The sequence below is a fragment of the Oncorhynchus kisutch genome, linkage group LG15, assembly GCF_002021735.2.
Source record: "Oncorhynchus kisutch isolate 150728-3 linkage group LG15, Okis_V2, whole genome shotgun sequence".
Taxonomy (NCBI): Eukaryota; Metazoa; Chordata; class Actinopteri; order Salmoniformes; family Salmonidae; genus Oncorhynchus; species Oncorhynchus kisutch.
Window position 1 is genome coordinate 20,940,937 of NC_034188.2, and position 14,415 is coordinate 20,955,351.

Genomic DNA, 14,415 nt, shown 5'->3' on the forward strand with positions numbered 1-14,415 from the left:
AACCTGAGTATATTCACTTAGAGAATGATAGGAATATAACCTGAGTATATTCACTTAGAGAATGGTACTGTAGGAATAAAATATGAATATATTAATTTAGAGAATGGTAGGAATATTATCTGAGTATATTTACTTAGAGAATGGTAGGAATATAATCTGAGTATATTCACTTAGAGAATTGTAGGAATACAACCTGAAGTATATTCACTTAGAGAATGGTAGGAATACAACCTGGGTATATTCACTAAGATAATGGCAGGAATATAATCTGAGTATATTCACTTAGAGAATGGTAGGAATATAACCTGAGTATATTCACTAAGAGAATGGCAGGAATATAATCTGAGTATATTCACTTAGAGAATGGTAGGAATATAACCTGAGTATATTCACTTAGAGAATGGTAGGAATATAACCTGAGTATATTCACTTAGAGAATGGTAGGAATATAACCTGAGTATATTCACTTAGAGAATGGTAGGAATATAACCTGAGTATATTCACTTAATAACTTCAAATCTGTGATGTTAGCCAGGCTAATTTGCAACACTGACATTTCATACAAAAGGACAGCAAAATAAAGGCAGAGTATAGCTGAACAACAGCAGTGACTATGGCCCCACACTGCAGTACGCACCAGGCAACGGAAGCAAAAGGATGAGACATCCATCTCCTACAGTACAGCACTTCTCTCCAAGTGAATATGACAAACGAATAACATGAACGTTTACTGGCAAGACATGTTAACTTTAATCTTAAAAGACAATTGTTTCCTTTGTCAGCAGAAAAAAGTCAACCTAAATGACAAAACCATTTCACTCTGGGAGAAAACCCTTTCACTGCGGGAGGAAACCATTTCATTGTGTGAGAAAACCATTTCACTGTGGGAGGACACCATTTCACTGTGGGAGGACACCATTTCACTGCGGGAGGAAACCAATTCTCTGTGGGAAGAAACCATTTCTCTGTGGGAGGAAACCATTTCTCTGTGAGAGGAAACCATTTCTCTGTGGGAGGAGAGCGAACATGAGAGGCTAATAGAGTGCATTCAAAAAAGCAAAAACAAAACAAACAAATGAAATAAGTAATCACTAGATACATATAGCATCAGCTGCGGTGTTGTAAGTCATACAGAATATTACAGAGTACAAAAGCTTGACCTGTCCATCCACAAACATCCCAACAGTAGTTTAGCTCTCACCCACATCTTAAAAACGGTGCTGCCTGTTTTATCATAGAACATGAGTTATTCATTGGCTGAATCAGACTAAAATGTTAAATCTACTTCTCGTGGGGTGAGGCAGCGTGGGGGTGACAGACGCACTGCAATTGTTGAAGGCATTTTAAATAGAGAAGCAAACATGCACCAGAACATCTGGAAAGGTTATGACACCATATTATCATTTTACTCACTAACCAATTCATCCCCTGTAACAAAAAAACTGTAATGTAAAGGAATACTGTTGTTGCCTTTAAAAATAATAAGAAAGAACAATCCCCTAAACATTGTTTGATCAGTGTAATGGAACACGATGAAACAACTCACACACAGCATTTATGATTGGGCTGTATCATATGTAATCATGTTGAATTGAGATTCATGTCATACATATTTTGTGTTCAAATACTCAACTATTCTCAGGTTTTCTTCTTGAGCATTCAAGGCTTTATTTATAAAGCAACTTAAACGACTGAGGAAACAAGATGACATTTTCTTGAGGAAAAGAAAAACACAGTGCAGATAGGTACCTTGACTTCAACAGGTTTATACAATAAAAACTAACCAATATACAGTATTCTGCTGACTGATAGAACATTGTATTGATCATATCTTTCAAGGTACATTCTATTCATTTGTATTTCAAACACTCATTAACTTAACAATACTTTAAATAAGGACTTGGTAAAATAAACTGGATAAAATCATTTGAAATAACAATATAAGTTGTCTCCACAATATAACTTTGAACTAATAAATCAAATAAAGGATTTAAGCTATTATGATTGAGCATATTAATATTGCACATGGTGTTTGATATGAATCTGTCCAGATCAGTAGCTACTGTATATAAAACAAATTCATAGCCACATAATTTTCTTCCAAAGATAAATTGAACATATCTCATACATTACCTTTCTAATCCATTACCATGGTAACCAAGTCAAACCATCCAGAATTGTATCACCTTAATGCAAATTTATTTTGGTTGCATAATGTTAAAAAGAAACCTTTACACGAAACCTTTTACAAGAAACCTTTTTTCAAATACTAATCAGGCCTCAGTTTGTGCACCGTCAAAGTGAAATAACATCCATCTCTAGTCCCCTTTCAGGCCATCAGTAGAGTTCATGAAGACTCAGAAAACAGAAACAGTTACTCTGAGAAATCATTTGTGGCGTGAGATCTGGGCCTGTCTTGCTTATGCATTCTAAATATCCATTTCACTTTTAAATAGTACCAATAATCTTTAAATAATCCTGCATAGAAAAATAAATAAATTAGTTAAATGTACTACCAATTGATAGTTGGTCATCAATCATATATATTGACAGTTGGTCATCAATTATATATATTGACATGGGTCATCAATCATATGTATTGACAGGGGTAATCAATCATATTTATTGACATGGATCATCAATCATATATATTGACAGGGGTCGTCAATCATATATATTGACAGGGTCATCAATCATATATATTGACAGGGTCACCAATCATATATATTGACAGGGGTAATCAATCATATATATTGACATGGATCATCAATCATATATATTGACAGGGGTCATCAATATTCAGTTTGTTTAATGTTGCTTTTTTTCTACATGTTTTGTCTTTTATAGGTATAGTTGTTTTGTCTTCTGTTGTAATTTACAAACTGTCCCACAGATACAAATAATGTAGACTTACAAAATAAATCCAGGTATGCTTACATGGCAAGCAGCTGTTTTTCTTGGGCTTAAAAAAAATGTCCCGACATGTGCCATACCCAAACATATCCAGAGGAACCACATTTAATTCAAACACTATTAACATGGCTCTTTACACAAACAAGTCATGGAATCATTCCAAATCTGCTGTTCGGTTCATACGTGCCTTTTCTTAGTGAAACCAAGGCGTCAGGTTCCCCAGCAGTGACCAGCGGTGACCAGTTATAATCCAGGCAGATGGTAAGAGTCTGCAAGTGGGGGATCCCAACCACATTTTATTCCCAGGAGAACTGTAAAGTCACCATATGATAGTTCATTCATTGAAAATACTGATCCCATATTGCCACAAAAACACTGCAGAAGGATCACTAGCTATGATGAGGTACAGTCAACATTGTTTTCATGACCCATGATTTGGTTGAAAAAAAATCTGATAAGTACCAATTTCAATAGCAGCAAAATACTACAATTGTCTCTTAAGGATGTCTTGTGGTATAATGTGATATTAATACATGTTATAATGGCATCAACACATCAGGAGGAAAGTCTGTATTTGCAACAGAGCCACTGATTCTCGGGAAATCATGTTATCTGACTGGAGCCTCCTGTCCAGTTTATCCATTGGTCATTAAGCTTTTCCAAAAGGCACTTTTGTCATTGGGGGGAGTGAGGAGGGGGAGGGGGGGTAGATAGCCTACATTTGACTCATTTGAGTCTGTTCTTCCAGAACCTGAAGGTAGTCAGGTGTACCTTGAAGTTTAGTTTTAAGTTCATAGTACTCACTTTTCCTTTGTTCCACTACTATCTTACTATGGTTTCCCCCTATTAGTGACTTCTTCATCTTTTTGTCCTGTGGTTTCTCTGGGTAACGGATCTGAAACCCACTCCCCCCTATACTGCTGAAATCCCCCCTTTTACTGTCTAAAAAGTTTTGAATAAACATGTTGGATTCTCTTGGCAGGAACTCATCCAGCTCGTCAATGGTGCTCAGTCTCTTATTGCGTGGATCCAGGGAGGACAGTGAGTCCTTGTCTTGGTCAGCGCTGTTGAGCAGGATTATTTTCTGTCTCTGGGAGTCAGCAAACTTAAATCCTGACTCAGAGTCTCTAATCCCACAGGTGTGACTCTTGTTCATATGCTGGATAGTGTGGGGGATGAACGTCTCCCCTCCCAGATCATCTTTCTTGTTCGATTTGTTGTGTCTCCTGAGCGTGAGTTGCATGGAGCCACACTCCTGGTTCCCCATGCCCTCCTGGCGTCCGGCTGGCTTCTTATTGCGCCTCAGCACGAACACCAAGAGGCAGAAAGCAACAAACACTGTTATGATGAGCACCACCAGGACACTGAGGATCATGATGGATAGGGGAACTGGACCACCTGGAGGGGCCTTGCCCACCCCTGCTGGGGACATGGAGGTCACCACCGGAGTAGTACTGGTCAGGATGAAAGGGGGCCTAGCTATAAGTTTGGGGCACAGGATCTCATTTTTCAGCAGCCGTAGCTCTATATTGGAAAACTGAACTGGGGATGCACATTTGACCTCTTTCGCAGCCACTCCGTCATTCAGCTTCTCCAGCCACAGTTTCAGAGCCACTAAATCACAGGAGCATTCCCAGGGATTGCCTTCCAGATCAATTTGAGTGAGAGACCTCAGCTGGTCTAGGACACCACTCACAGGCAGAGTCATGAAATGGTTGTTCTTAAGATTTAGCCTAGCCAGGGAAACGCCAGCAAAGATATAGGCAGGGAGGCTCCTTAGCACATTATTGTTCAGATACAACAACTGCAGATTTGGCATGGAGTCAAATGTCCCTGCTAACACCTCTTGTATGGCATTGTATTCTAGATACAAGTATTGGAGGTTACTGAGCCCAAGGAACATCTCAGGATGCAGCTGCTCTAGTTGGTTCCCATTGAGATAAAGCCTACGCAGGTTGGTCAGATTGGCAAAGACCCCTTTTTGAACTGTGACTATTTGATTGCTGCCCAAATGTAATAAATCTAAACCCTCAAAGCCGTGGAAATCAACTGGGCTGATATCTCTGATATAATTTCCACTCAGGTGGAGCTTCTTGGCATTTGGTGGCTTGGGAATGATATCTGCTAGATTGTTTATACTTCTCTCTTGGCAACTCACACTGATGCCAAAGTCTGAGGGGTGAGCTTTGCAGGTACAAGGCTGTGGGCAGGAGAGAGGTGGGGTTCTTGTTTGATAGGACATAATTGGAATATTTTTATTCAAACCGGGTAAACCAACAATCCCGTTTCCATAAATCTTTGATGGGTTTGTTGTTTTGGGAGCTTTGGTGGCTATGGGCGGTATCGTAGTGGGGGCCTTGTCGGATGTTGTTCGGCCATTTTCTGGCTGTGAAGGGGGCATCCTTACATCAAAGTCACTACCTGTTCCCATGGGGCACAGTTCCTGTTTGTTTGTTTCTTTCAACAGTCGTCCATACAGGTCACTAGGGGTTTCACATATAGCCTCCCCAATAAAAATGTTATAGGGCATGTTCTCCAACCAAGCTTTCAAGGGTAACAAATCACATGTGCAATTCCATGGGTTGTCATCGAGCTGCAATTCCACTATACGTCCAATGTGTTCCAAAACTCCCAGATATGGTAGCTTCTGGATCCTGTTTCCTCTTATATCCAAATGTGTAAGGGAGGCAAAGCGAAAAATGTTATCAGGAAGGATCTGGACTAGATTGTCATTCAGAATGAGAACTTTCAACCTGTGCAATTTGTTGAAGGATCCTTTTTCAATATACTTGATCAAATTGTAGTCAGCCTGGAGGTATTCCAAGTTTTCGATCCCATAGAAAGTGTCAGCTCTGAGCACCTTCAATTCATTGTTATTTAAATGCAGCTGTTTCAATGAACTAAGGCCATAAAAGGCCCCTCCCTCGATGTTCTGTAGTTTGTTGTTTCCCAGTTGAAGAGAGACTGCATGTGTGAAATTGAGAAAGGAATTGGGGTAAAGGACGATCAATAGGTTATTTTGGAAATTCAAATGATAGAGGCTAGAGACCGGGGGCAGCAGCTGGGTAGGTCTGTACACAGTTATTTTCTCACAGTTCACATATAGGACGTTCTCGATGGACATGCATGAACAGGCGCTGCAGGTCTCCGCTGAGAGGTCAGAATCCAAGTCAGAAAACGTACTCGATACGAAAAAGGCCAACAGAACTAGAAGCAGCATTTTGCCTTTTATAAATCCCCCAGAAAACCATTTAGTAACCTTTGAGAGGAAAAACAAACAAACAAACAATCAAAACACAAACTGGTACTATACATACAGACAGTACTTCATTAATGGTTAGATAGTATATGCCCTACTGCTGATGTTAGTAATGGTTAGTTAGTATATGCCTACTGCTGATGTTAGTAATGCTTTGTCTATACACCAGGCTAATTTAATGTACGCAAATCAACCCATTTATCTATAGCAATACAGCCATCAAGTACCATTTTAACCTAAACATAGTATTAATAATAATAATAATAATATTAATAATAATAATAACCATAATAATGATAGACGAATAATAAGAGTCTAATAATAGAAGCCTTAAAACCATAATCTCCTTCTGATCCATAATGTTACAAAACATAATTGAAATCACCATTATATATTACAGTAGTGCGTCAATTTTGTGGGCATATGACAAAAAGAGTAGAAAATGTATATGCTACTGCATCCTATGCTGACATATTGTGGGCTAAAACATCCCATGAAGCCTGTGCCCCAGGCGGATCAACCCATATTATAATTAAACATATGAACAATGTAGGCTACAGAATGGATATTAAAGCTTTTCAACCAAATAACAGAAGACTTACCGTAAGCGTTTGCAAATGTGGTTTCTTGAGAAACGGACATTGGCAGTGCATTGAGACGCGGTGCTCCCATTCAGACGTAGGTAGGCTATCGCTCAGATTTCAGCCTATGCGTCTCTTCTTGACAGGCTCCACTTGTTAAAAAATATATTTCTCTCGTAGGGTTCCCAATGTTGTTGTATCTCCATGAAGCATTTCAGTTCGGAATGAGCTAAAGACACGGTGCCCACCTCAGCGTTATTAAGAAAGCAGGGACAAAAGGAGAGCAGCTGAAGTGACTGGAAAACAACTTCTCTCCAGTTCACGATAGAGGAAAATGAAACGAATGGTGCTGCTGGAACACCCAGTCCATAGAGATGCTTAGCCTATGTATATGGCTCGCTGAAGTTGGACTGAGCCGTTCAGGCAGAAAAAATGAAGCAGCAGAACCCGATAAACCTAAACAATCCTGCGCGGGTTTACTCACCTCCAAAAATCTGAAATTGCTTGCTAAGCGTCTCTTTTCGAATCATGCATTTTACAGGGCTGTCAGTGTGACATCTGAGGCTGAGCCTCTCTACTCCAAGGAAAAGAAAAGGAGAGGGAAAAAAACACCACACTGTGATATTCAGAAAAATGAGAACGGCGACTAACTGACGCGGAAAATGAATAATTCAGTTTAGTCAGATGCGGGCAAGCAGGAGATGCCGCTCTCCATCTTCCAACAAAAGCAAGAAACTGCGTTCAAATAAACTACTGTTAAAACAGTCACCAGGGATCCGGATACGCAGGAAGGAGGGAGTGTGTCTCGTAATAGCAACTATTCCTGCCTGTCTCATAAGTATGCTGCTTTACAGCTGCATAGAGCTTCCCACACGACTAGCGGGAGAAGAGGACGCAGAGAGAACGGGGGAGGAGGGGAGGGGTGAAGAAAAAGAGAGAGACAGAGCGAGATAGAGAGAGAGAGAGAGAGGGGAGGGGAGGGGAGGGGTCTCGTATACCAAACGGAAAACTTCAGACCTTGACTAGAATGATTTTAGTAGTAGTTTAATTTAACAGACTTGGAATTGTGTTTCTTATCGTTATGATGATCAACAGAAATGGTTATGCATCACGCATTGTGCTATAGCCTATTGGATCGAGATCATACGGTAGACTTCGTTTGAGGATGAAGTCGCTTACCTGACAGTTCAAGAGGGTTCGGCGCCTGCATTATATTTTATGATTGGAGTGTTTAAAACGACAGAGAACGTGAGCGGCATTCTAATGTGGACTATTATTCAACGTGGACTGCAGTCAAAGCAAGGCAAACATTGCTGAGGGAAGTAGAATAAACAGACACTACCGCGCATATCGTTTTTGAGTAGGCTACTTGGATAGCGTTTTTATGTTAGACATTATGGCTACATTTACACTGGCAGCCTAATTCCGATTCCGAATTTTTTCCCTCCCAATTATTGGTCTTTTGATCCATCAGATCAGCTATTTGACCAATAACGGCAGAATATTATAATTGGGTTTCTTGTGGAAAAAGCCCATTTCTGCTTAAAAAAATATGTGTCACTATTTTGTCTTTAACAAATCAGATCAGCTCTAAAATATATCTTATGTGAAAAGATCTAATGTGAAAAAATATCTGAATTTGTCTGCCTGTGGAAATGCAGCCCGACTGGAATTCAGCATCACTTTAGTTTTCAGACAACAGGTGGATGCTCCCTCATGTGAAGTCAATAATAGGAACCACTCAGTTTTAGCCTAGACTTCACCTGTTTGTTCAAATAATATTCATACTTGAGAGAAAATAGCTCCAAATGTGTGAAACGCAAAGAGCTCTCCAAGTGAACAACGTTTTAATGGCAGAGTGACAAACACTACAAGCTTATTTTTTTAGACTATGTGGAGAACAAGATACAGGCTTAATCAATTATAGGTCAAGTTTGAATGCCAATGACAGTAAAAGTAGGCTATTGTAATATGAATGTATCCTATTTTCCCTGCCCGTTCTGTTTTGACATGAGGATACATGGGTGCGCCACTGAACTGATGTTATGGGCAGTGTGATATTGGGAGAATCACATTGAGAATCCCAATTGCCTCTCAAGACCTCTCTCCTCGCCTCCTTCTCAAAATCCATTGGATGAGAAAGTCAGAGGCCTCCCCTCTGACCTCCTCCAAAGGGTTTTGAGAAGGAGGCGAGGAGAGAGGTCTTGAGAGGTACAGTATACAATTGAGATTCTCCCTGCAGAGGTTTGTCACACATGCAGAAATCAAAGGTAGCGCCCTCATCTGGCTGAACATTTTACCTACTTTATTGTCTTGGTACCTATAGATTATGGTACAGTATGCACTCCTGAATGTTGACTGTATTGTAGGCTAGGATTTAATTATACAAACAAAAATAGTTTATAAGGTTACATGGCAACACATGAAGCCGAACAACTGGGTTGTCTATATTTTTTTATTTAACTAGGCAAGTCAGTTAAGAACAAATTCTTATTTTCAATGACGGCCTAGGAACAGTGGGTTAACTGCCTGTTCAGGGGCAAAACGACAGCTCGGGGATTTGAACTTGCAACCTTCCGGTTATTAGTCCAACGCTCTAACCACTAGGCTACCCTGCCGCCCCTAATGTATAGCCTATAGACCCAGTTACATCAGCTATAGGTTACGTAATGCAAGTACATTAGTAGGCTACTTCAGAAAGAGCCTCATGTGAATATTCTACACTGTCAAGCAGTGGAATGACAATAAATGCTTGCATGGCAGTAGCCTAAATGTTGACATTTATTTGCCATCACACTCAGTCTCCCATTTTGTACCGTGGAAAACGGTTGAGGCATGCCATGTAGTCTGTTGTTGCAGAAACATTTGTTAATATATTTTCTCTTCAACAGGCTATGAAATAACAGCAGCATAGCCTTGAGGGGCAGCGTGCTAAGGTAATTCTATACACAGGTAGAGCTAGGATGCATCAGACAGTGTTGTGTTTAGCAGAGGGACAGTATTTTCTCCTTGAGGGGCAGTGTGCTAAGGTAATTCTCTACACAGGTAGAGCTAGAGTAGGATGCGTCAGACAGTGTTGTGTTTAGCAGAGGGACAGTATTTGCTCTTGGAGTACAGGGGGTTGTATTTTTCTTCTTCTTCTCTTTCTGTAGACTCCCCTTTGATATGCTAAATATATGTCTATTTATATCCCACACAGAAGAACAGAATAGGTGGTGGGGACAGACGTTAAATGCCCATGTCTGGGAAGGGAGGGAGGTTGTCATTTCAGTCCCTTTTTATTTTTTTTAATTTTTTAGATCTGAAGACACCAACCTTGGTTAGATATTTAGGAATAAACAGCATGATGCTTGCAGGTATCTTTTACCCGGGTCAGAATTATGCTTATTTAATTATACTCCTTAGTGCACGTACCTCAAGGCTACAATCAGTAGGATTCCTTATCAGAAGACAAACTGCTACAGTCATCACAGTATTAGTTTGGGAACTGGCACATATTAAATATTAATTTGCATCCGAGTGAATACATATCATTGCTTACAGGCTACCTTAATGATGATGTTGCCACCATGAGGGGAGGAGAGGCCTAATGTTAATGACCATCTTCAGGGGGAGGAGAGGCCTAATGTTAATGACCCTCCTCAGAGTGAAGGAGAGGCCTAATGTCAATGACCCTCCTCAGAGGAGAGGCCTAATGTTAATGACCCTCTTCAGAGTGAAGGAGAGGCCTAATGTCAATGACCCTCCTCAGAGTGAAGGAGAGGCCTAATGTTAATGACACTCCTCAGAGTGAAGGAGAGGCCTAATGTTTAATGACCCTCCTCAGAGTGAAGTAGAGGCCGAATGTTAATGACCCTCCTCAGAGTGAAGGAGAGGCCTAATGTTAATGACCCTCCTCAGAGTGAAGGAGAGGCCTAATGTTAATGACCCGCCTCAGAGTGAAGGAGAGGCCTAATATCAATGACCCTCTTCAGAGAAGAGGCCTAATGTTAATGACCCTCCTCAGAGGGGAGGCCTAATGTTAATGACCCTCCTCAGTGGAGAGGCCTAATGTGAATGACCCTCCTCAGAAAGGAGGAGAGGCCAAATGTTAATGACCCTCCTCAGAGGGGAGATCTAATGTTAATTAACCCTCCTCAGAAGGGAGGAGAGGCCTAATGTTAATGACCCTACTCAGAGGAGAGGCCTAATGTTAATTACACTCCTGAGGGGAGGTCTAATGTTAATGACCCTCCTCAGAGGGGAGGTCTAATGTTAATTAACCCTCCTCAGAGGAGAGGCCTAATGTTAATTACACTCCTGAGGGGAGGTCTAATGTTAATGACTCTCCTCAGAGGGGAGGTATAATGTTAATGACCCTTCTCAGAGGGGAGGCCTAATGTTAATGACCCTCCTCAGAGGAGAGGCCTAATGTGAATGACCCTCCTCAGAAGGGAGGAGAGGCCAAATGTTAATGATCCTCCTCAGAGGGGAGGTCTAATGTTAATTAACCCTCCTCAGAGGAGAGGCCTAATGTTAATTACACTCCTAAGGGGTGGTCTAATGTTAATGACCCTCCTCAGAGGGGAGGTATAATGTTAATTACACTCCTCAGAGGGGAGGTATAATATTAATTACACTCCTCAGAGGGGAGGTCTAATGTTAATTACACTCCTCAGAGGGATGTGTATTATAGATGTACATGCTTGCAAACAGTGTTTAGCCCAGATTCTCATAAAATATATTGTTGCTCCGTATAAAAATGGTCTATTTGATTGTTCTTGTCAGTCAAATTGTGGTCAAACCACCATTTAACAAAACCTATTTTCTGTTTTTTCAGATATCTATACGGCTGACAACACCACTCGTGTCGCGTGCACGCCAACGAGCGTCTGCGTTACCAAGGGCTAAAATAGAAGTCAGTTCTATTTCTGACGCAGATCACGCTGCAAGTCCTGCCTCTCCCATCTCCTCATTGGTTTATAGAAGCAGGTACCCACGTGCCATCTCCTCATTGGTTTATAGAAGCAGGTACCCACGTGCCATCTCCTCATTGGTTATACCCACGTGGGTGACTGAAAGACGAATGAGGTCGGTGGCGGTAATGCACCTAATTTATGAACGTTGCCAATCGCAATATGAAGTTAAGAGAAGAAAAATCCTAGAAGGAGGAGAGATGACTAGAAACGATTCGGTTGATCGTTTAATGTGTGGATTAATTGTCGGAGTAGAGGACTTTGTGCATTTCAGGTAAAATAACAACTCAATGTTTATATCCCAGGACAAATTAGCTAGCAACAGCAAGCTAGCTAAATAGGGCAATTAGCTAGCAAGTGCAAGATAGCTAGCTAAATTGCCATAAAGGTTTAATCCTTTTCGACCTGTCCCCAAATTAATGTAATTGGTTCAGAGTTTGTTTTGATATTTTAGCCTGCGTGTTGTGATCGCGTTTGGTATGAGGGGACAAAATAAATGTTAAGTGTATGCACGATGGCGCATGGGCGCAGACGGTTTGGGTTCTGTGTTACCTTAAGAATGTAAGCACAGGTTTGTGAGAGTTGATTTATTTGATATGTCTCTGAAAGGCAGCACTGTAACTCTACACTGAGGTGAACTGCATGGACTAGCTGCTTCCCAACCGTGCCTCTTTTAACTGTTTCATTGCAGGTAAGAGGGTATACCATTTAAATATCTGCCATGAATCCTTGTTCTCCAATATCCCACACGAGGAAACACAACATGAATGAAAGGTTAACAAGCTCTTGTAATAGGTTCTGCTTTTTTACTTTTCTGTCTAACCTAAAGGTAAATAGAGGGATTTGTCCTCACATGGAGCTGTGATTGTTGTGAACGTGAGGATAGTCTAAGCTTGACATATTCATTCTACACTATTAACTCTGGTTGTTACAGGCTGCTAGTGCACTCTGTCCTCTCATGGCAGTAAAAATATGTTGTGCCAATATTCCACACTTCAGTATATGATTTAGTAAATGTGATTCAAGTGAAATATGTCATGTAAAATGTATATACAGTGCCCTCGGAAAGTATTCAGACCCGTGGTCTTTTTCCACATTTTGTTACGTTACAGCCTTATTCTAAAATTGATTCAATTGTTTTTCCCCCTCATCAATCTACACACAATACTCCATAATGACAAAACAAAAACAGGTTTTTACATATTTATAAAAACAAAAACAAAAACAGGTTTTTACATATTTATAAAAATAAAAAAAAACGTTTTAATTTACATAAGTATTCAGACCCTTTACTCAAATCAAATTGTATTTGTCATATGCGCCGAATACAGGTGTAGACCTTCGAGTGAAATGCTTACTTACAAACCCTCCAACAATGCAGTTTTAAGAAAAAAAGTGATAAGAAAGTATTTTCTAAAATAAACTGAATAAAAATACATAAATAAATAAAAATAGAAAAATAACAAATATTTAAGGAGTAACAATATAAAATAACAGTAGGGAGGCTTTATACAGGGGGTTCCGGGAAGGAGCCAATGTGCGGGGGCACAGGTGAGTCGATGTAATTGAGGTAATATGTAGATGTAGGTAGAGGTAAAGTGACTATGCATGGATAATAAACAGAGAGTAGCAGCAGCGTAATAAATGGGGGTGGGGGACTAATGGCTACATGGACTAATGCAAATAGTCCAGGTAGCCATTTGATTAGCTGTTCAGGAGTCTTATGACTCGGGGGTAGAAGCTGTTAAGAAGCCTATTGGACCTAGACTTGGTGCTCTGGTACCGCTTGCCTTGCGGTAGCAGAGAAAACAGTCTATGACTAGGGTGGATGGAGTCTTTTGGCAATTTTTGGGGCCATCTGCTGATATCACCTGGTAAAGAGGTCCTGGATGGCAAGAAGCTTGGCCCCAGTGATGTACTGGGCCTTACGCACTACCCTCTGTAGTGCCTTGCGGTCAGAGGCTGTGCAGTTGCCATACCAGGCGGTGATGCAACCAGGTAGGATGCTCTCGATGGTGCAGCTGTAGAACTTTTTGAGGATCTGAGGACCCATGCCAAATCTTTTCAGTCTCCTGAGGGGGAATAGGTTTTGTCATGCCCTCTTCACGGCTGTCTTGGTGTGATTGTACCATGATAGTTTGTTGGTGATGTGGACATCAAAGAACTTGAAGCTCTCAACCTGCTCCACTACAGCCCCATCGATGAGAATGGGGGCGTGCTCGGTCCTCCTTTTCCTGTTGTCCACAATCATCTCCTTTGTCTTGAGGGAGAGGTTGTTACTCAGTACTTTGTTGAAGTACCTTTGGCAGTGATTACGGCCTTGAGTCTTATTGGGTATGACGCTACAAGCTTGGCACACATGTATTTGGGGAGTTTCTCCCATTCTTCTCTGCAGATCCTCTCATGCTCTGTCATGTTGGATGGGGAGCGTTGCTGCACAGCTATTTTCAAGTCTCTCCAGAGATGTTCAATCAGGTTTAAGTCCGGGCTCTGACTAGGTCACTCAAGGACATTCAGAGACTTGTCCCGAAGCCCCTCATGCATTGTCTTGGCTCTCTGCCTAGGTTCGTTGTCCTTATAGAATGTGAACGTTCGCCCCAGTCTGAGGTCCTGAGAGCTCTGGAGCAGGTTTTTCTGTACTTTGCTCCTTTCATCTTTGCCTCAATCCTGACTAGTCTCCCTGTCGCTGCTGATGAAAAACATCCCC

At 41.0% G+C, this 14,415-nt stretch overlaps 1 protein-coding gene across 1 annotated transcript; it reads right to left on the reverse strand.

Moving 5' to 3' along the window:
* Nucleotides 1–2,668: 2,668 nt before the first annotated feature.
* slitrk4 (SLIT and NTRK-like family, member 4) lies at nt 2,669–7,630 on the reverse strand. The gene is made up of 2 exons (XM_020502157.2): nt 6,775–7,630; nt 2,669–6,172 (listed from the first exon to the last, which is right to left on the reverse strand). Exons 1-2 carry the CDS (start codon nt 6,823–6,825, stop codon nt 3,629–3,631), a joined length of 2,595 nt encoding a protein of 864 aa, XP_020357746.2. The 5' UTR covers nt 6,826–7,630; the 3' UTR covers nt 2,669–3,628.
* Between the last annotated feature and the right edge of the window lie 6,785 nt (nt 7,631–14,415).